At 32.0% G+C, this 22,605-nt stretch overlaps 1 protein-coding gene across 1 annotated transcript; it reads right to left on the bottom strand.

The window, feature by feature from the left end:
* Window positions 1-47: 47 nt before the first annotated feature.
* Window positions 48-21,981, bottom strand: LOC134700300 (collagen alpha-1(XII) chain-like). The gene is made up of 11 exons (XM_063561655.1): window positions 21,887-21,981; window positions 18,741-19,286; window positions 17,985-18,083; window positions 16,502-16,595; window positions 15,240-15,495; window positions 5,208-5,230; window positions 4,162-4,214; window positions 3,094-3,642; window positions 1,466-2,311; window positions 871-1,000; window positions 48-312 (listed from the first exon to the last, which is right to left on the bottom strand). The coding sequence occupies exons 1-11, from the start codon at window positions 21,951-21,953 to the stop codon at window positions 129-131; spliced, it is 2,847 nt and encodes a 948-aa protein (XP_063417725.1). The 5' UTR covers window positions 21,954-21,981; the 3' UTR covers window positions 48-128.
* Between the last annotated feature and the right edge of the window lie 624 nt (window positions 21,982-22,605).

Below are 22,605 nucleotides of genomic sequence, written 5' to 3'. Positions count from 1 at the left end.
ATTACACATATTTACACCACCATATCATGTTCCATTCTACTTGAAATATTCATAAATTATTCGATATCCTTTATATTTTCCAACAAATTAAAAATTTAATTTGATTATTTAATTCAATCTAAGACATATTATACATAAGCATCAAACATAGATAGATTGCTAGACTGTCTATTAAGTTGGCCATTCGTATCAGTTTTACCAGTAAAAGTTGCCTCCCTGTAAGATAACGGTTTTGGAGCTCCTAGGTTGCTTTGGGTGTATTGGCTTATCATACAGTCTTCTTTACTCATTGGTGAGGCTTTTTTTCTTGAACTGAAATACATTTTTATTATTTAAAAAAATTGTGTAACCAACATGCATTAAAAAAGAAATGCACTCGAGTCTTATTATTTCTTATTACCTTGTCCGATTATAGAAAGTACTGCATCAATAAAAGATAATAACTTAATAAAAAAATTCAGCTACAATGTATATTTACAATGTAGTAAAACCTTCGGAATTTTGGGTTCGCAATGCTTTTCAACTTCGTACTTTAGTTGGCCGTTTTAACATACTTGATTTCAGCGTAAGTGATCAGAGTTTTTTGTAAACGATCGTCTAGTTCACACAATTGTGAACCAGTTTCATGTACATGTATATATGATGAGTTTATTTGCACACACGTTTTAACATTAAAATGAAAATATGTATCAGAAATACAAAGTTATATCATGAATTTTGGTAATGTCAAAGCCTGTTACAGTTTTTAATATTCATTTGATTAGGTTGAACATAAATGTAACATAAATAAGATTTAAAAAGCAAAGAACGTCCATTCAGTTGCTTCAAAAATTAACTTCTATAATTAAAAATGAAGGGGAACGAACTTACCGTATTTTTTTCCGCAAACAAAATAAAAGAAAGAGCAATAGAGTAAGAAACAAAAATGCTGTGATAATCCCTATTGCTGCTCCGGTGCTGAATGAACTGCTAGTACTGTCACTTATAGATTCTGGTTTTTCTGAAAGAATAGATACAAGATTATATGTTAAATAATCAAGTGGTCAACTCTGGTATACTCAGTACGATGCGGTTATTATTTATTTAAAAATGCACATAAATAATGAATTTAGTATATGTTGCGTAACGATAGAATTATCAACCTGATTAGTTCAGTCCTTCTCAATGATCGAATTTGGATTGTAGCCACCGTAGAGCAGCAACAACAAAAAACTTCAGGATGTCTGAAAATGAAAGGAGCTAGTGTTTTGTTCATCTAAATAGTTGAGATAACACTATCATATACAATAATGAAACATTGAACTGTAGAATAGTCGGAAAGAAATACACAACAGGAAAACTGCAAAATAGTGTGATGTTGTGTAATTCCAATTAGATGCAGTTTAACCTGATTGAATTTGAATTCATAAAAAAATATTATGGATATGTTAGTTTTGTGTTTTAAAGACAACATAGTCAGTTTTACCTGAACTGTTTATACTATGAAATGTTGATATGTCTGTTGAGATTGTTGAAGGGGCTTGAAAAGACGCAAAACCAGCTGTTAATGAAGTCGTCATATGCACTGCCTGATTCGTAGTTATGTCTTGTCCTGAAGCGGTAGCTTTTGTGTCTAAAGTGGTTTCTGATGTTGTAGTTGTTCTTTCCTTAGCGGTAGTATATGATGTTATTGTTGATGATTGCCCGGCAGTAGTGGCAGTTTCTAATGAAGTAGTTGTTAGTTGCCTAAGAGTGGTAGTATATAAGGCGGTTGTTGAAACACTTGTAGTGTCTAAAGACGTTGTTGTTATTTGCTCCGGAGTGGTATTATATTCGGATGTTGTTTTTTGCCCAGCACTTGTAGTTTCTAATGACGTAGTTATTATTTGCTCCGGAATAGTATTATATTCGGATGTTGTTTTTTGCCCAAAACTTGTAGTTTCTAATGACGTAGTTGTTATTTGCACCGGAGTGGTATTATATTCGGATGTTGTTTTTTGCCCAAAACTTGTAGTTTCTAATGACGTAGTTGTTACTTGCACCGGTGTGGTTTTATATAAGGTTGGTGTTGTTTGCCCAGCAACACTAGTAGTTTCTAATCGTGTAGTTATTTCTGTGAGTGTTGTTTCGTCCGAAGTAGTTATCTGTTGATCGATAGATGTTTCAACCGTGTTTGTTTTTATTACAGATGATGTTTCAATTGTCGATGTTTCCTCTTCATTTGTTGTTGTGGCAGCTGGTGATGTAGTAGTTTTCTGTGGTGCTTTTGTCTGAAGTGTTGTTGGTATAAACACAGGACATCCCTCAGATAAGGTAGCATTAACTGTGATATCTAGTAAAATAAAATGAACATTGATACATTCACACCTTTAGGAAATTCAAATGTAACAGTTACTTGTGTGTATTTCTTTTCGTATGAATATGGAATACCATTTACTGTAGTTAAACTTATTTATTCATGTTATATACACACAAACACAGTCAAAAGTTAACCAACTGACAAATGCTGCCTTTAAAGTATTGCAATGTCTACAAACTGTATTTCTAACAGTTTGACTTGCACGTTTTAAGGATGTGTGTGGGGTTTTTTTATGCATTTTTGTTAACTTGCAAGACAAAATATACCAAAAACGAATCATAAGATAAATCCTGCTTTCGTCATAGAAAACATGTTTTCCATTTTAACTTTGAATTTGATCATTTGTTTTTAAGCACCTTGTTGTTATCCGAAACGTTTTGGCATTCAATGCAAACGTAATTATCTTTGTACTTAATTGTGTAAGAATGTGATTATGTTATAGTCACGACAGCAACTATCCGTCCAGATGTTATATTTACACGCTATTTTTAACTTATTTAAACATGTATATTACAATTAAAAATGTGGTTATAAAAAAAAAAAACACAAAAAAAATATGATTGTAGATGTAATATTGTGTATGCTTATACAATGTAGTTAGTTAATTTGCATTTTTGTATCGTTTGAAAATAGCATTTTTTAAAAGTATATATGATAGTCATTTCTAAAAAAAATCCCATTTAATTTTTACATTCCCAATTATGTTACGATAGGAATAGGGTTTTAACATGGCATATACCTTTTACTGCACTTACCAAGTCTTATAACCAGAGTAGGAACTAAGTTACATAGATAAACAAAATCCTGTGCTGATAATGCATAGTAGCTATTGGGATCACTGGCTATAGAGTTAAGTTCATCAACATCTTGTGTCGACCCTATACCTATAGAAAATATCTCGGCACCAAGTTCCGACCGTGTTCGATCTGCCATGGTTACAGTCTGAAGATAGTTCAAGGAAGCACCATCTGTTAAAACAACAACAGCTTTTTCAGCACCAGGCCTTCCGCCGCTACTTTCGTTAAATGAAGACGTCAAAACAAATTCTAAAGCGTCAAAAGTAAAAGTACCGCCATAAGATGTCATGTTACTCAAACTTTCTATTGCAGATAGTAAGTCAGTTTTGTTTTGAAAATTTCCCAGGTTGAATTCTTCTGTGACATCATCACTGAATGTCACTAATGATATTAATGTATCGTTGTCTCCAATTGTCAACCATGTTGTAACGTTATAGATGAATTCAATAGCATCGGTGACGTCAGATGCATCCAAACTTCCAGATCTATCAAGAACAAATACAACATCTGTAAGAAAAATAAAGATATTAGATTTAAAATATAAGCTGCTTATATCAATAAACATACACGTATGGAAGCAATAATACTCGCCCACCTTGAAAGGAACCCAGGCGTGTGTATGCCTACGACCTCGCTCCACTTAGGAAAAGTAGTTCGACACAAATGAATAAAGGTCTGCAAACTCGCATTACTGACAACATAGAAATGATAGCCACATAATCGCTGCAACTGAAATGCTAAATTAGTAATAGACACAAGTAATTACATTGTATATTAATTATAAGAACATTTGATATTTGATTTCGATAGAACGCTTCATTTCTTAAAAACAAATTCTATCTCATTGACATAAACATGATGAAACTAGTATTACATACTAGCTTATATTTCATTCATTTACAATTTTGTTTAGTTGGTTGGTGTGTTATATTCACTTTTTAAAATAGACTGTTTTGTTCTCATGTTTTAGTAGTTTTTGTAAAGATGACAATTATAATGAACATACAAGAACTCACAATTATTTACCTTTAGGACCTTGACAAGAAACTATATAAATTAAGATCATTCCAACAAATATCCTATGCATATCAAAAATTAAATGTCCATTTTAAAATGAAAAGTAAACATTTAAACATTTAGTTTTGATTACTCCTTGTTTATTATTTAAAAGACATTGTTGATAAGTTTTTGCTTGTTAAGTTCATTTGTAAATTGAAATTAATACCATTGCGATTTGGTTAACTGTGTCAAATCATTTCATAATTAATTGACAACAATACATAAGAAAATCATTTGATATATATAAAGACTTTAAAACTTCAAACAAAATTCGAACAAAAATTCCCTTCTGTTTTCTTTTAAAATATTTATATATTTTACAAATTAGTAAGAGTAAACAAAAGCAACACATTGGACAGTACAATATGAATGCATGTATACTATTATTTACTTCACAGAGTTCCTTCATTTTTATTCTAAGGTGGAGCTTTAAAGTAAATGAACGATTAGAAAATTATATTAAATGGTTAATTTCTGTATTTGTATCATTCAAAATTAGTACGGTAATGCTGATTACAATATTTATATTGTAACAGTTGTGTAAACGTAGAAATATAAAAAGTCTTTATGTTGCTGCAAAACTGTAAAGATTGTGTTTTCGAAGATTAAGCAGTAGATTTTTCGAATTTTTGAGAATCCAAATTTTGTAAAAAACATTGGTAGAACATATCTCATCATGTTATTTTTGAATCCCATCTTTAACTGTAGAAAAAATAGTAGTCGATTCTTTAGAAACATGTTTAGTCTAGCATTTTGATGACCCAGCTATACATCGTTCTTTATACGGAGTTTTGTGAAGCTTTGGTATCCATTATAACATGTATAATGTTGGTATATTTACATCGTTTTCTTTGATGTTGAAACCAAAAGAAAGAACGATAGATTTGTGATTTTGTAAAATTTCGTCCATGGTAAATGATGTTAAAGAATATGTAGGAGTACCAGTAGTTCTATGTATTCCCAGCTCTGTTATGAGACATTGCAAATAAAGATGCATTATTATCACAGTTTACCAAGCCTTTTCGCCAGATAATATCTACAAACCAAAAAAAAAAATTATATCGACAACATTGTAAAAACTGATACCAATATTATAAAATTGTGGTTCTAATATGACGTACTTCTTTCGTTGTATGAATAAACCCATGCTCTAAATCCGATAAAGTGTGTTTGCACATGCGTATTTTAACTACTTCAAAATGGTAGATTTTATCAAATAGGCACGCATTTAGCATATTCATGAACTTACAATACTTCCAAACTATTAAATGATACATATATATATATATATTGACATGAATATCATTAATGTGGTCGTTTTATAAATTTCCTGTGTACAAAACTTTGAATTATCGAAAAAATAAGGATTTTCTTATCCCAGGCATAGATTACCTTAGCCGTATTTTGGCTTTATAATTATTTTGATATGAGCGTCACTGATGAGTCTTATGAAGACGAAACGCGCGTCAGGCGTACTTAATTATAATCCTGGTTCCTTTGATAACTATTGTTACTAATTCATTTATCATGAAAGTCACGGTAATGTGTTGCAATTCGAAATTAACAAATTTGACCTAGATACGACAACCATTTGTGCTGGCTATTCAAAACTCCTCCCTCTGAAAAATCACATTGCCAGTTGATTGCTTGTTTACAAACATACAGAGAGGTTCATGGAAGAGCATACACAAAAGATGTACACTTATACACATCGGACATAGAAATTACATTAATTGTCCTAGTCAGAATCAGGCATTATACGCTTGTTAGTTTAGACCTCACTGTCGCTCAGGCAATGATAATCACGAATATAATGCCTACATATGTTAAAACTACAATAAAGTATATAAAAAAATGAAATTCAACAAAAATTGGCTCAAACCACGAACACAGTCTCACTTGAATCTGTTGAACAAAAAAGTATCATATTTACCCGTATTATGATATTTTCGTTCAGATATTCTTTCCAGCAAACGTAAATGTTCTTTGTCTCAAACGTTTTAGGTTGCATGAATATTTTGTATTAGCATGAAGGATTCAATATCCCCTGGAGTTCAAGGTTTGGAATATCATGACAAGTTTAAGTTTTTTGACAATCTACATTGCAAAATATGAAGAGAGAAGATAAGAGTTGATATAGACATCAGCCAAATTGTCAAAAACTAAAAAAAGGTTAAAACTGAAAGAACACAGGCAAAACCAAACGAAATTGAACCTTCGTAGAAAAAGAGCTTGACCTATTTTTTGACATATGAAGAGAAGCGATAAGAGGTCATTCCTTCACACCATGTTTTCTTGTAGTAGTTAGTAGAAAAAGGTCAAAGCTGAAAACTTGATTTATAAGAAAACGTCGAAGGCAAAAATAAATGAAATCGAACTTTCATAAAAATCGAATACTTTTCGTCTAAACTGGTAAGTGTGTAAAAATGTAGACTTCGTTTTAATATTAAAATTGACAATAAAATGTTTAATATGATGAATCTAACTAGTCTTCCGAAATATTGAAATATGTTAGTTTTCTATTATTGAGCTAAATTTGAGGATAACTACCTGTCAATACAAAATATCGATACCAATATATTTGTTTGTATTGGCCGAGTTCTGATACGGCTAATACAAGATTTCGAAACGTCTCTAGATTTAAGATCGAAAGACATTAAAAAACTCAAACTTGAAGTAAACAGTCATTTTATTTTGTCGCCAAAACATGCCGAAACGTCCAGTGTGACATATGCGTCAGTCTTAACACTCATATATTTTTCAACAAGTACCAGGCATATGAATTGAAAAGGGTGACCTGGGATTGTTCAAATCTTCAGTCTTCTGTCAGATAGTTTTAGAATCATATTAAACTCCTACTTTTTTTTAATAATCCTTTCGTTTTTACAATACTCATGCAATTGCAATACACTTCAAATTTCTATTTATATATTTAATCCAAATATGAAGATTAATGTAACATTTTAAAGTGACCAGGAAGGGTTACAAATTCACCAGAAAACTTAGACAGTACCTTGAAACAAGCGAAGAACATTTGGTATTTGGGCTTCTAAAAAGAAAAAAAAATACAGAATTAGATTGTTCTCCTTTCAAGGTAAAAATGGTAGTATATTGTGATATTAATCAAAAGATAATGTTAACACTGTAGTTCATAAATAAAGATATCATTACGGAAGTACTTCTGTATTGGGTTTGTTATAAAACCTCGGCCAGCTGTATTAGCCTTCGGCTTCTCCGCAGGCCAATACATGAATTATCGAACCAATAACAAGGTTAATCCAATACAGAACTTAAGGAGCTGTATTTTATAATAATACATAACATATATAAAGGTTGAGGATGAACACGGATGCGGCCACTGTAATTTTTGACAAAAACAATCTTAAAAGTGTCATTCTTGGCATATTTGGTAGATTTTTAATATTTTAGCTTGAATCGGATCGTTTTAATGACTAAATCAGTTACAATATTTCACACAAACTAATTGACTCAAATGAAATTGACACTAAAGTGTTTAAAAAGTGGTCAAAATCGTTCGTCAGATGAACCTGAAATTTGAGGCTAAAATCGGTCCTTACCGGACTTACTCCTTTCATCCTTTTTACAAACAAATGACTTATTCCAGCGGCGCGTCCTATAAAACGTATAAAAGAAGTGGCCACTCCAATGATAGATTTTAATGCAATCATTAATATTAAAAAGATGAAATGAAGAATACACTATAAAACAGTACTATCGTTAATTGTTTATATATAACAACGTATTGCCTTAAATGAGACACTCGATTTTCCCTTTAAAAGGGCATGAGACGAGAAATGTCCAGGAGATATAAACTTACAAACAGACGATACAGTACGTCGGTCAACTAGACTTTACGACAATCCAGATTTACGTTCTCCAAAATCAAAGTTGATAACTCATTCAGTTTGTAATTAGAGAGAACACTAAACATAGTTACTTACTTTAATCTCTTTCCAATATACAATAAAGTCGCATGCTTCAAGGTTCAACTTAATGTTTTACCTGAATACAAGTGTAATAGGCACACAGGCAACATAAAGGTTGACACATTCCCCATTTCCTTTCTCAATTTTATGATATATATCATAAGTTTTAAAGCCTCTTCATCAATATTTGGGCATTGATTGTGTGGTTACATATAAGCATTTCTTTCAGTTAGTCTGTAAATCCCTCTTATTCATTGTTAAACGTTCCTGTTACCTTAATTCAGCAGGAGGTTTCAGTCAAACCAATTTCTTATTATGTATGTTCATTGTTATGTGCATATTCAGAAATCATTTAATCTTTCGATATATTACTTTATTAAACGATTCACAAAACGCTATGGATATAAAACCAACCGGACAAATAATAGAATAAAAACTCAACAATAAAAGACTGTATAACACAAACCCCAGAAATCAGGACTAGAGTGATATTATGTGCGAAGGACGGGTTGGTTGATTCTGCGTCACATGTGGAATGTCCCGTTGCTCATAGACAAAAACACTGTGATATTAAAGTACAATTCAGTAGGTCACATTTTGGAAAAAAGATGATGTAAATATAAAAAAAAATATCAAGACAATTAGCTCATCGGACACATTTTCTTGTTGTTTTATTTTATTGAAAATAGCCAAAAAATTATAGTGTGTCCCAAGATGGTAATTGGCAACGTTCATGTATTTCTACATCTTGTTAAAAATATATGATATATATTATTGAGATAATGGGAGTAGTCGGACTTTTTATCAGTTTTTGCTTGTTTTTTTCTCTTCTATCTTATCCGATTATCATGTTTATATAAACTTATGCTTATAATTTTGTTGAAACATATCTTTTGATAGACTGGATAGGGAAACAAGTTATTGAAACTAACATTAATTCCTTTCCACTTTGCGGGTACGAGTGCTTCCTTGTAGCGGCATTAGCTGCTCTTTTTTAATTCTACAAAGGTGTCTTTTACGTGCAAGAGATATGGCTCTCTCTTAACACGGGTCAGCCATTTATCGTCCCCTCCGACAGACTAACATTTTTCTCAAGACCATACTCGCAAATGGTGTCACGCTAGAGCCTAAAATTGATGCTTATGTCCATATGTGCGTAAAATATGCCGACTCTAAATAAAGCTTATTTATTTATATGTATAACATAAACAACATAATTTGAGTAAAAAAGTAAAGCATATGCCTATTACATGTACACGTTATAATGCCTTGCCCTGTTCAAAATCAAACGATAAGATTCACAATAATTTTGCTACAATACAATATAAAGATATGGTCATTGAAACTGAATATCTCATATGAGATCCCATAGCTATCAAGAATAAAATCTAGACTGTTTTTGAACATAATAGAGTCAATGAAAGGTCTATGTCGTTATGGTATTTGATGCATAGGGTGAGTATCCAAATACTTGCTCTTTTTTATATAAATTCTAAAAATTCCATTTAATGTAAATATATTCTAATAACATTTTTGTTGTTATTTGTTTTGTTATCACATTAACATATAGTCCACATTATATTTTATTCATTCACAATTATTGTGGTTAATGTTGGTTTGACATATTCGCTTTCAAAAATTAACTTTTACAAATTGTTAAAAAAATGACAATATGATAATAATACAAGGGGACGAAAGATACCTAAGGGACAGTCAAACTCATAAATCTAAAACAAACTGACAATGCCATGGCTAAAAATGAAAAAGACAAACAGACAAACAATAGTTCACATGACACAACATAGAAAAAGAATAGACAACACGAACCCAATATAATAAACATATAAATTATCATATTTTTTTTTTTATCTTTTTGGACCTTGAAAAGAAGCTATATAAATTAAGATCATTCCTGCAAATATCCTATGTATGTCAGAAATTAAATGTCCAAATTAAATTGTAAAGTAAACTTTTAAACATTTAGTTTTGGTTACTCCCTGTTTATTATTTATAAGTCATTGTTGATTAGTTATGGCTTATTAAGTTCGTTTCTCAATCGAAATCAATACCATTAAGAATTGGTAAACTGTGTCAAATCAATTGATAATGAATTGACAACAATACACAAGAAATTATATGATATCTTTAAAAGCGTTAAAAATTCAAACAAAATTCAAACAAAAATTCCCTTCTGTTTTCTACGGAGTCCAAAAAGGGACATGTGATATATTTTTTTAATCCGTTTCCACAGATTACTTATCCGTTATTAAAAAAGTGAGATGACTTTGACCTTAATTAAATGCAAAAGTGGCTTTAAGATATTGAGATAGAGAAAAACTAGTTAATTTAAAGTCTGAATAATGTCATGCCAAATTGCGAACAGTAACTCCAGTGTGCTAGCGCTATGCAAATCCAGCCCAGCTTGGAAACACTGACTGTCATAATAGGGGACCCGCTCAAATTCATGCACCAATGATTCCCTATAAATATTGTTTCCAACAAATGGCGGGGTGAAGGACGGCGTGGGCTTGCCCAATACTTTCTTTTGGATCCAACTAGTAACATACATTCATTTATTTGCTATAAACTTTTACGTTTTAGTAAATGTTCCTCAATGCTTTGTACTTTATTTGGCCTTTCAATTATTTTGAATCGAGCGCGCGTCACTGATGAATGAGTCTTTTCTAGACGAATCGCGCGTCTGGTGTAGTAAACACGTTTTATAAGCCTGGAATCTGTAATAGTTATAGAGTGTATATACATAAGCACAGTTAAACAACTTTCAGTAAGAAGTCAAAACTGTGTGATAACTCGATAACCAAATATCGTAGATATGGAGACGAATACTGAGGTCAGAGGTCTTATATGAATATATGTTATAGGGGAAAAAATAATTAACTGAAATGGAAAGCACTTAACTAATGTTTTGTACGTTTTAGTGCGGTTGTTGTCACTTTGACCATATTCCCCGTTTCCATTCTGAATCAATTTCTATTAGTAATCCTTTATAACGGAAAAGTAATCCGTGGGAACGGATTAAAAAAAATATATATAATGTTCATTCCCGGGCTCCGTAGTTTTCTTTCAAAATATTTATATATATTTCTAAAAGTACCTAGAAGTACATTGTACAAATCAGGGAGTACAAATGTAACAGTGGACAAAACAATAGTACAATGTAATACATGTATACATTTACTTCACATAATTCCTTCATTGTTATTGATAGACAATATTGCACATATGGGCCTTTAAAGTAACTGAATGCTTAGACATTAGAACAACTTGAAAATTCTGTATTCTCAATTGAATTACAAATATGTCGGATATTTTTGTGAATGATTTTACCTGTTCCGAGTACACGAATGAATCATTTTAATATGCGCTTCATAGAAACTACTGGGATCCTTTTTTACGTGTAATAAAACTTCAAAAGAAATGTCAATTTTCATTAAAAAAAAACTATGTGAATCCGTGTTAAAGGTCACTCGACAATATGACAGCGAAGAGTTGTTACGGGAAGTATATACAAGTATAACGTCTAGCAGAAAAGCATTCCAGCTGACATGGCAGATGAAAATGAGAACCTGTTCGAGGAGATTTTATTATAGCTTAGGGTGTCTGGTAGGAAAAAACCCGATAATTAAGGTAGCTCGAACAAGAAGAGTTCCATGCTATGCGATTTAGCCAACTCTTTTATGAGGCTGTAGGTTATATCTATCTTCAGTGAGACATGTTTGATTCAATCCAACATAATCACTTTTTGACTGACGCCCCTCTCCTCACCCCCGATGATCATGGTGCACTTAGTATCGATTTACATCCAGAATAAACATGAAATATCTCTCACTGGATTGTAAGTTAATAAAAATCACTCCATCACTACAGTATTATTTTCAAGGCTGGACACATTACTACATGTATATGAACGAATTTTGAAGTTTTCCTTAATCGTCAAGTGAATGTGATTTGTTTGTAGAGTGATGCGTAATGTCTCTAATATCAAACAAGCAATTGTGTCACTAGATGGCGTGTAAACAAATATTTTAGCCTCCCATCAATACGAAGTGGTCTGGGATTCGCTCCAAGTTAAAGACCTTGCAGTGAGTCATTTGGTGTCTGGTGGATGGTTTTCTCAATTGGAATTAAAAAAAAAACAGACACGTATTCTATTGTTTTTGGGCTCGGAATCACAGTCCAGCATCAAAATATGAATAAAGTGGGATGTGGGGTACATGTACTTTTAAAAAAACCAATTCAAAACAAATGGTGAACTTGTTTTATTCCCTGTTAAGTAAAAGGCCAAAAGAGAGATATAGTTGATACTACTAGATAATACTGTAATTTAACATCCAAGATGTTGCTTGACGCAACCTTAGTGTATTTAACTACTTATTTGAAATCCGTTACATCTTCTAATATCGACAACTTTACGTCGGACTATATTTTATATTACAAGTAGTAAGTTTAAAAAAGAATGGATATTAAGCAATGATAAATAAATTCAGTTAGTAAAAAGAAAAGAAGAAAATTGAGAAGGGAAATATTGAATGTCCCGATTAAAGAGAAGAACACTATAAAGGTCGTTCAATGTGTCTTCATCACAGCGAAAAAATGCCTCACCCAGAGGCGTGCTTCAGATGGCCCCTGTACGAAAAAGGTGTACTTGTTCAGAGAACCAGAAATTACAAAAAAAATAAAGATATCTAACAAAGGTCAGAAGTTCCCTTCTTGGTACAGGTGGCGATGTTATAAATGTACTGTGAGATTTAAACCCGCCCCAAATATATGAGTACATCTTTTAAAAAGCCAATAGCAAGACAATCTGAAGCAATATCGATACTAGTTTAGATGGGGTTTTTTTGTTGGTTTTTTTTGGTCGGGTTGTTGTTTCTTTTACTTTATATACAAAAAGAAAGGTAAAAAGTATAATCACAAAAATATTGAACTCCGAGAAAAATTCAATCGGAAAGTCCCTAATCACATGATTAAATATAATGACAATAGACATCAATAACGAATGGACAACATCCTGACTTCTGTAATTATGAACATATTTTTTCACTTTTATGCAGATAGCCATATAAAGCAGCCCATTTTGGCATAAACTTTTTGGCGAATCAATTTTAAATCAATAAATAAATCGATATACTTTTGTTAAATATGTTAGACATTTAAATGTATCGATTGTTGTATGTTGACCTATGTATGCTTGCATATTGTGTGTCTTTTATATTGTATAGTGATCAACATCACATTTCTTCTAATACTGTGGATTCATTTATTTTCGTGGGTACCAATTTTCGTGGATTAAGAAAAACTAGCATATTCGTGGATATTTAATTTCGTGGTTTTGCTGAAGTCTGCATACAAACCTATAGAAATATTATCATTCGTTGAATATTTAATTTCGTGCTTTGACTGTGCCCACGAAATCCACAAAAAATGGTATCCAACGAATACTATTGAATCCACAGTAGTCTCTGGACTGTTTGTAGTATCATAACAGTATAACTGTCACAAATCTCTATAATTATATAACAGAAAATGTGGTATGATGACTAGGAGAATCAATCAGAGAACAAACAACGTAGCAGTGAACACGTTGACCTTTAATTATTTTAAATTTCTGTGCCATTTGGTCTCTTAATTTAAACATATTTATTTATAGTGGATTGAGAAACAAGTTATAACAACTTATATAAATCCCTTTCCACTTTGGAGGTGCGAGTTCTGCCTTGTAGCGGCATTAGCGTGATATTTTTCGAAATCTACAAGGGTGTCTTTCACGTGCAAGAGATACTGTTTTCTCCTAACACGGGTCAGCCATTTATCGTCCCTATCCGACAAACTATCACCATTTCACGAGACCATACTCGCAAATGGTGTCAAGAGAGAACCAAAAATGTATTCAAATCCACTACACCATTTGGTCTCTTTTGAAGAGTTGTCTTATTTGAAATCATACCCCATCTTCTTTGTATACGTATTTGTCACCGAACGGCCTTCAACAATGAGCGAAACCCATTAAAGACTCAAAATGACAAAATTTATGTAAAAAAAATTCAAACGAGAAAACTAACGGCCTGATGAGACAATGTACAAAACAACATACACACACAAAAAAAATAATATACAGCAACAAACGACAACCACTTACTGAATAGGTACTATAAGAGGCTGTCTTGGTACTGATATTGTATTTTATCTATGTCAGTACTTATCAATGGACATAAGTTTTTAGGATATAAATACTTATTCATTTTATATTAGGCATTTATAGCTTGCTGTTTGGTGTGAGCCAAGGCTTTGTGTTGCATACTGAACTTTGACCTATACATGTAGTGGTTTACTTTCACTAATTGTGACTTGGATGAAGAGTTGTCTCATTGGCACTTTTACTACATCTCCTCATATATATATAACCATAATCTAAATTTTGTGAATATTTTTGTCAATTGACCATAGCATTGTTTTTTTCTTCATTATATGTGTTTTAAGGTAATAAACTTTTGTTTATATAGATTAGACCGTTGGTTTTCCCGTTTGAATGGTTTTACACTAGTAATTTTGGGGCCCTTTATAGCTTGTTGTTCGGTGTGAGCCAAGGCTCCGTGTTGAAGGCCGTACTTTAACCTATAATGGTTTAATTTTTAAATTGTTATTTGGATGGAGAGTTGTCTCATTGGCACTCACACCACATCTTCCTATATCTATTAGAGAATACATTCATGAAATACTAGATTTATTATCATTCTAAATTACATGTTTGTCACATAAAATACTTGTTAACCAACCAGAAAAGAATAACATGATTGCGTCCCTTACTAAAGAGTGTTGTCGTAAGTATGATATAAATCAAACGTTAATGCCCATGATAACGTATTGTACAAGAAAAACATGTCTACCGAATCTGTATCTGATGGAAGAAACTCTGAACCATTTGTTTTACAATATAAAATTGATGGTAAAAAACACTGAACCCTTAGATATAACTTAGATAAAAATGAATCAGGTAAAGTAATGAATAACGAATGACGTGCACGCTGTACAAAAAGCACTTTACATTTGTTTGTACATACATACATGTACCAATTATTCAACCCACTGATTTTGTTTGGATTCTGGTTTGAACTGAAACATATCCTTGTACATAACAGAACTTAAAGATGCCGTTGATTCTCGGTTGAGATTATAAATAGACGATTCTACTAATTCTTTATTTACTCCGGAAGTCCAACCATTGTTTGACAGTATTGAAGATTCTCGATATGATATTGGTTTTCCTTGAACTGCCGGTCTGGAGGTAGAAAATTCAATGTTTTTGTATGCCTCAGTTTTCTCCTCTGGTTTCCTGCAAAAAAAAGTCAACAAATAAACAATTTGACAATTCAGAAAAAAAGGTATTCATCTTGTTGTTCTGCCTCTTGGTTTGAATATGCCACTGTCTGAGGTCAAATAGAGTATAGACAGTGTTTGTCATAAGTAAATATGATATTACGACGATTTTCATACTGAAGGAATTTTAAAGCAACAACAATGTGGAGAATTGATCAACTCTTACGATGCTATTAATGTGAAGATCCTTGCAAACGGTGTTTCTTCTCTTTCTGTTTGGTTGTATTTTAAAATAAAATTGACAATAGAAATGGGGAAAGTGTCAAAGACACAACAACCCGACCAGAGCAGAAAAAACATCCGAAGGCCACCGATGGGTCTTCAATACATCGAGAAAATTCCGCGTGCTTCAGTCGGCCCCTTAGCAAAAATATGTACTAGTTTAGTGATAATTGACGTCATACTAAACTCCGTGATATATAAAGAAACGAAAATTCAAAATCATACAATAAAAAAAAAGATGTGATATGATTGCCAAGAACTAACAAAGGCCAGCGGCTCCTGACTTGGGACAGGCAAAAATGTTTTGTTATAGGTTTTTTAATTTCCCAATAGCTTACGAGCACCATTGAATATAAATATTATTTGTCGAAATGCGCATTAAATTTTGTTTCAGTAAAAGTACCGTTAATTATTCATTTGTTTCCTGAATATGCAGTAATAATTGTTGGTATACTTGGGGCAAATATATATTTTTATTCGGCAATCGACCTTTCTGCCATACAAATACAGGTCGTCCGAAAACATGAAGCAATAACATGCTTCTGTTGCGAGCTTACAGTTACATGTATGTAACATGTAAATTGCGCGCACTGCCAAACAAGAGAAAAAATACACATGCCTTGTTTAAAAGTTTATAAATTTCAATTGTACCTATAAACAGCAAATATGTTAAGATTTGAAAAAAACAGTTGTGTAGTGTATTTTCATATCATTATGAGAGATTGAAACAAAATGCTTACCTCTTTTTCTTTTTCAAAAACAAAATACAACATATCAATAGAAGAATGATGAGAATAGCCCCAAGGATTGCTGCCAATATCCACACCCAATTACCTGCAACACAAATAAATGACGACTCTTATTTCCAATTGAAAACAATTAGGATAACACAAACAGTAGCACGGACTTCAATTTTAAAAAAATGACCGAAGGGGTTCGGGTTAAAAGTTGTTGCTGTGTATTATAAACTTAACTGTAATAGATCGATTCAATGCCCCGGAGGTACTGATGTTTTATTAAGCAGACCTTTCCTTGTAAAAAAACCCAAGATTTATAGCATTAATGAACTCATTGGACAAGCATCCTAGTTTTATTCAGTTATGCAAAACCCAGATATTACTTTATAGAAGAAAATAAATCGTACGCACAGGCAATATATTTTCCTGAAACATTGTTTTAAAAGACTTTTTTACTTAGTGCACATGTGAATGCACATATCAAGTGATATATATAGGAAGATAGATATAGGAAGATGTGGTGTGAGTGATAGTCTGATACATGTAAAGCAGGACTCGCTTACCCTTCATACATGTAGGTATTCATCCTAGCTACTTTTGAAATTTCAGCGTTTTCGTCAGTTTTTGTATGAACCTTGGTTTGACAATTTACAAAATTGGACTGTTACATCGGTAAATAATAGCCTTGGTTAATATTATTCCTAGTTTTCTGTTTGTACTGTTACAGAGTACAATTATATCCGAGATATCATAATCCACACGGTGTTTTCTTTAGAATTATATATATTACCTTATCTTTTTTTTATCAGTTTTCGTGAACTATATCAATAGTTAGTTTCTAATGTAACTTATATATAATAGTTTTCTTTTACTGTAACAGTAACAGTACTTTCTTATTGATAACGGAAAGAGGTAAAAGATTATTGGTTCATAACAAAAAAAAACTAAAACTAGTCTTTATTTGTTTAGGGGCCAGCTGAAGGACGCCTCCGGGTGCGGGAATTTCTCGCTACATTGAAGACCTGTTGGTGACCTTCTGCTGTTGTTTTTTCTATGGTCGGGTTGTTGTCTATTTGACACATTCCTCATTTCCATTTCTCAATTTTATTCTTCAACTTGACACCCAAAAGCAACATAATGGCACCCTAATTGATTTCGTTATGCAAACGACACGCACTTGCATCCCAACTAGGTAAAGAAAGTCCCTATCCAAACGCCTCATAGCGCTGGTTTGATATTTATAAATACGTTATAGGTGTTTATTAGACAATTGTCGGCTGATAAAACATTTCAAGCACATAAATCCACAACGATTAAAGCACAACTCTTTATTGACAGGGTTCATCTAGTACTTACTTCGAAGTTATCAGCTGTTTGTTTCCTAATTGTACACATTATTTTCGAATGGACTCATTTTCTTATTTTGATATTGAGCTTCAATGTTATGAATTATTATAAATAATGATGAAAGAAAAGAAATGCTTACTCGATGAGCTATCGGTCACTTCTAGAACTGCAGCAGCTTCTGTTGTTACACCAGGTTCTACTGGACAATCACTAGCAACGCTGGCTACAGCACCTTCATCTAGAAAGATATTTCATTCCATTCATTTTGTATTATCAAAAACAAATTTACCAGCCCAGTAGCCAGCACTTTGTGTGCTGACATGAATTATAATCATTGATATGATTATATTTATAAATTATATGTTTACAAAATTTCGATTTTTTTAGATACTAAGGCTTTTCTTACTCAGGCATAGATCACCTTAGCTGGATTTAGAAAAACTTTTAGGAATTTTTATCCTCAATGCTCTTCAACTTCGTACTTTATTTGGCCTTTTCAACTTTTTGGGATTCGAGCGTCACTGATGAGTGTTTTGTAGACGAAACGCGCGTCTGGCGTATATAATAAATTTAGTCCTGGTATATATGATGAGTTTATTTAATAGAAATATCTACCTTTCTGTAAAGAAAGAGAGAGATTTACCAAAAAAATAGCGTTCATCTTGAAATTAATTGAAGGATTTGAGAGAAAACTGAGTTTTTCCATGTTGCCATTTTTCGCTGACTTGCATTTTTTGCATTACTTATCAAAAAGGTTTAATAAGATAGTGAACATATTCCTGATTTAATTTTTCCCTCCCGCCAAAGACCCTTATGTACAATGTATGAATCGGTGTATATCTGTTTTAAAAAAATATGATGATTGTATGGTTAATATTTTAATTCACATATTTACCCAGCTTTGGAACTAAAGACGGAATCATGTTACAAAGATATACAAAATCGGAAACAGAATGCACGTAGTAACTGTCAGGGTCGTTAGCAATTCCGTCAATTTCAATTTGGTCAGGTTTACTTCCAACTGCAATCGAAAACAATTCAGCAGACAAATCGTTACGTAACTTATCTGCCATAGCGATAGTTGCTACGAGATCAATGGACGCCCCATCAGTCATTACGACAACCATCTTTTCAGCGTCATCACGCGCCCCATCAGACGTTAATGTGTTATTTCGCACGTGATCTAATGCGTCATAAGTATAAGTCCCGCCATTTGTTGACATTCCTTTCAAGTTAGCAATTGCAGTCAATAGTTCTTCTTTCGTAGAGTAATCGTTAAATTTAATTTCAGTGTGTACTTCGTCATTGAAAGTCACGATGGATATCTTAACATTATTGGAGCCAATATCGAGATATGACGTCACATTATAGATGAAGTCAATTGTTCCATTTATGTCATCTGATGTTAAACTTCCAGATCTGTCTACAACAAATACTATATCTAAAAAATAAAAAAACAATTTGTAACTAACTTGTGACAAAATATCGAAAAAGCATATTAAGTTGGTATGGGAGTCTAAATTAAAAATGATAGAATTTGTTCATACTTTGCCAAAACGTAGTATCTACTGTATTGTTATATGTACAAAAATATCATAAAATTTATAGCTTACCGAGAATTTTCGCAAGCTACAGGTCGTGACAATATGACACATTTTGTGCGGATCATACAGGAAAAATCACCATTTTGTGATTAGAAGCTAAACTAAAATTTAATGATAGAATTGTAAAATAAAATACGAAAAGATAGCTTTTCTAAAATGCTTTGAGAATATCAAAAGAAAAGATAAGGTCACTGTACGTTTTTTCAGGCTAAAATACGAAATAGCAAAATTCCATGTAGATTCCTACAGAAAATGATCTATTTCCGAGTTAACTCCCCTTAAATGTAATATGTAATATTGATATAATAAAAAGTTGTAATTCATATCAAAACTTTGACGCGTACCGAGGATCGTCACAAATATCACACCGTACACTAAACTAGTCAACGATACCCCATTTAGAAATATGTAACAACAAAGACAACAAAAAATAGCACATGGTCTAGATAGTCTATAACTTTAATTTTGTTATGCGATTAATTTTTACATTAAATTTGCCATTTGCCATAAATTGTATGACCAAATCCCAAAATGAAAATAAGCATGGTTTAGTTACTTGGAAAATATTGTCAAAATTATACCGCTTCCATGCCTTAAAAGATTTAAAAAGATGAGGTACACATGTATAATGATGTATTATGATGTAGAATAAAATTGTATGTTTATTTTGAATTTACATCGGTATAAATAAAATTAGTCTCACCATGCGCGGGTTTTGATTGTTTTAAGTCTGCAACACTCCCGAATAGTTCTACTTTTCAACCTTGTATTTTATTTTACGCATTTTCACTTTAAAAAATGAGCCCTTTAACATTTAAAAAAATTATATATAATTGGGTTGCACCTTTGTTTTTTGCATCTCACGACCTATGTCTACGTGTACATTAGGTAATACTAAATACATGGATATAAAGATATTTGAATGATAACTTTGTATAGGGTTATTTTACAGATTAAAAACACGGATATTTTTTTATCTTCTTTTCCCAATTACCCAAAACAACACTAGTTTCAAAGATGCTGCATTTCTCAAAACGAGGTTACTTACCTAAGAGAATAAAATCTTATCTGAATCTTTTCCAGAAATATTTCCGTGTATTTATTCAGCTTATTTGCACAAATCTTTATTTTAATAAAGTGTCAAGAAGATTTGAAGATGTTGATAAGTGCACTGAAAGTGAGAAATGTGCCCTATCCTAATTCATTATCTGTACTGTGTGGGTATTATACTTTATCAACCGATATATGCTTGTAACAAATACTGCTAATGCATGCATTATTTGATTCGACCTTCCAACTGTTTTGGGTTCGAGCATTTCTGACGAGTCTTTTGTAAACAATTAAAATGCGCATGTGGCGTACAAAACGATCATACCGTTGAAAACTTTTTATAACATTTATGAATTAAAAAAAATTGTTGGGGAAACAAAACCTACAAGACATCACAAATTCAACACAATGTTTTCAACCTATAACAGTATTGGCCATACATTTAACTGAGACTATCATATCAACAGCTGTTCGTAACTTGGAGAAAATTGGTTATTGTCTGTATAATATGTACAACACAAATATCAATCGTTCTGGAGATAGAATAATGATCTTGAAACTTCTTGAATATATGGGAAAGTTCTGTCCGCAACACGAGAAGGAATAAAAATCTTAAATTAGTGAGCTACCATTTGATTTTTATGGGGGGGGGGGGGGGGGGGAGTCAGGATAAACTAATAAACTAAAAACAAAAGGCAGGACCGAACAGAGTGAACAATAAAAAGGCAGGACAGAAATTACAGATAAAAAAATGCAGGACAAAATTTTTCATCCTAGCCTCCCCCCTAAAAATCAAATGGTAGCTCCTTTAGGATAGTTTTTATTTTGAAAATGATTGAAGTATTTTTGTTCATTTATCATTCTCTAATAATTGAATAAACGAAACATAAAGTGTAGAGCATTTTCCTCATTTATTTGTTTTACATGTATACGGGGGGGGGGGGGGGCAATTAATTTACTTGCAGATCTCAAATTCTCCATAAACTTTTGTGCGAGACTCAAATTTCGCTTGAAACATTAACAGTTTTAGCCATTTTAATGCCTTTTGTTGAAGGCCGTACTATAATTGTTGTATGTTTATACCATGTGATTTGGATGGAGCTTCTTATTTATATGTATTATCTATTTAAATTTTAGAAATTCTTTTAAATGTTAAAAACCGATAAAGTCAACATTGTACATGCGTATATAAATGTATCTATTATCATGTGAATTTTAGTAAATATTGTAGGGCGTTAGGTAAATGGGCCCGGTTTGAATGAATACCAAGAAGTTGGAATGTGTCCTATAAGTACTGTGTTACATATTAGCGCAAGTTTATTTTTAACCAACAAACACAAAATAAAAATTAACCATATTAAATTGTTTTAAAATACAAAAATATTACCTTTCTTAACGCAATCGAACAGATGCAGCAAGTTTCCAAATGTGATGAAAATCAAATAAACTTTCATTGTCCGAAGTCAAATCATAAATAAAATGTAATACGTCACTTCGCACTTAATAATATTTTCATTTTTTACGCCTATTAACGAAAACAATGACCATAACTTTTATTGTCTTTGTTAATCGATTTACTGATTGTATTTAAATAAGTTAAAACAAAGTGCAAAAATAATATTATTATTAGTCAATGAACTAGTTAAGTGACGAATGTGAAACCTTAGGCGTAAGTTCAATAATAAAGATAATCATTTATTGGATTTTTATATGAAAGAAATATTTTCACAATTTATTTAGAATTGAGATATACATGTACACAAAAATGTACCTGCACCGCCACGAACTTGTAAAATACAAGATTTAAACAATAAGTATATAGTGTCACGTATAATATACATATATTATATTGTAAATAACACAATAATTATTGTCGTTTGACTGTCAATGAAACAACTAAATGTACATGTATCCCCAAAATGATTTTTTAGTAAACCTTTTGTAAATTAATAACGAATCCTATTTCTCATTTTAAGACTTGTTTAAAAATCTTTGGATTGTTGTCTATTTGACTAAACCTAGCCTATGCTTATATTTAAATTAACGAAAAGTTTATAGCTTTACCAAGTTATTCACAACCTCAATGAAAGTGAGAAGCCATGCCCA

Source organism: Mytilus trossulus, unplaced genomic scaffold (assembly GCF_036588685.1).
Source record: "Mytilus trossulus isolate FHL-02 unplaced genomic scaffold, PNRI_Mtr1.1.1.hap1 h1tg000128l__unscaffolded, whole genome shotgun sequence".
In the NCBI taxonomy this organism is placed as follows: domain Eukaryota; kingdom Metazoa; phylum Mollusca; class Bivalvia; order Mytilida; family Mytilidae; genus Mytilus; species Mytilus trossulus.
The sequence above is the reverse complement of the archived record's forward strand: the minus strand, read 5'-3'. Positions and strand labels throughout refer to the sequence as shown.

Excerpts from the sequence above, each read along its gene's own strand:
- LOC134700300 (XM_063561655.1), bottom strand. The coding sequence starts at position 21,953 with ATGAAAGTTTATTTGATTTTCATCACATTTGGAAACTTGCTGCATCTG. Across the intron at positions 1,001-1,465 it reads TCATAGTATAAACAGTTCAG|AAAAACCAGAATCTATAAGT; the intron begins GTAAAACTGACT and ends CTATTCTTTCAG. Across the intron at positions 313-870 it reads TGTTTGCGGAAAAAAATACG|TTCAAGAAAAAAAGCCTCAC; the intron begins GTAAGTTCGTTC and ends AATGTATTTCAG.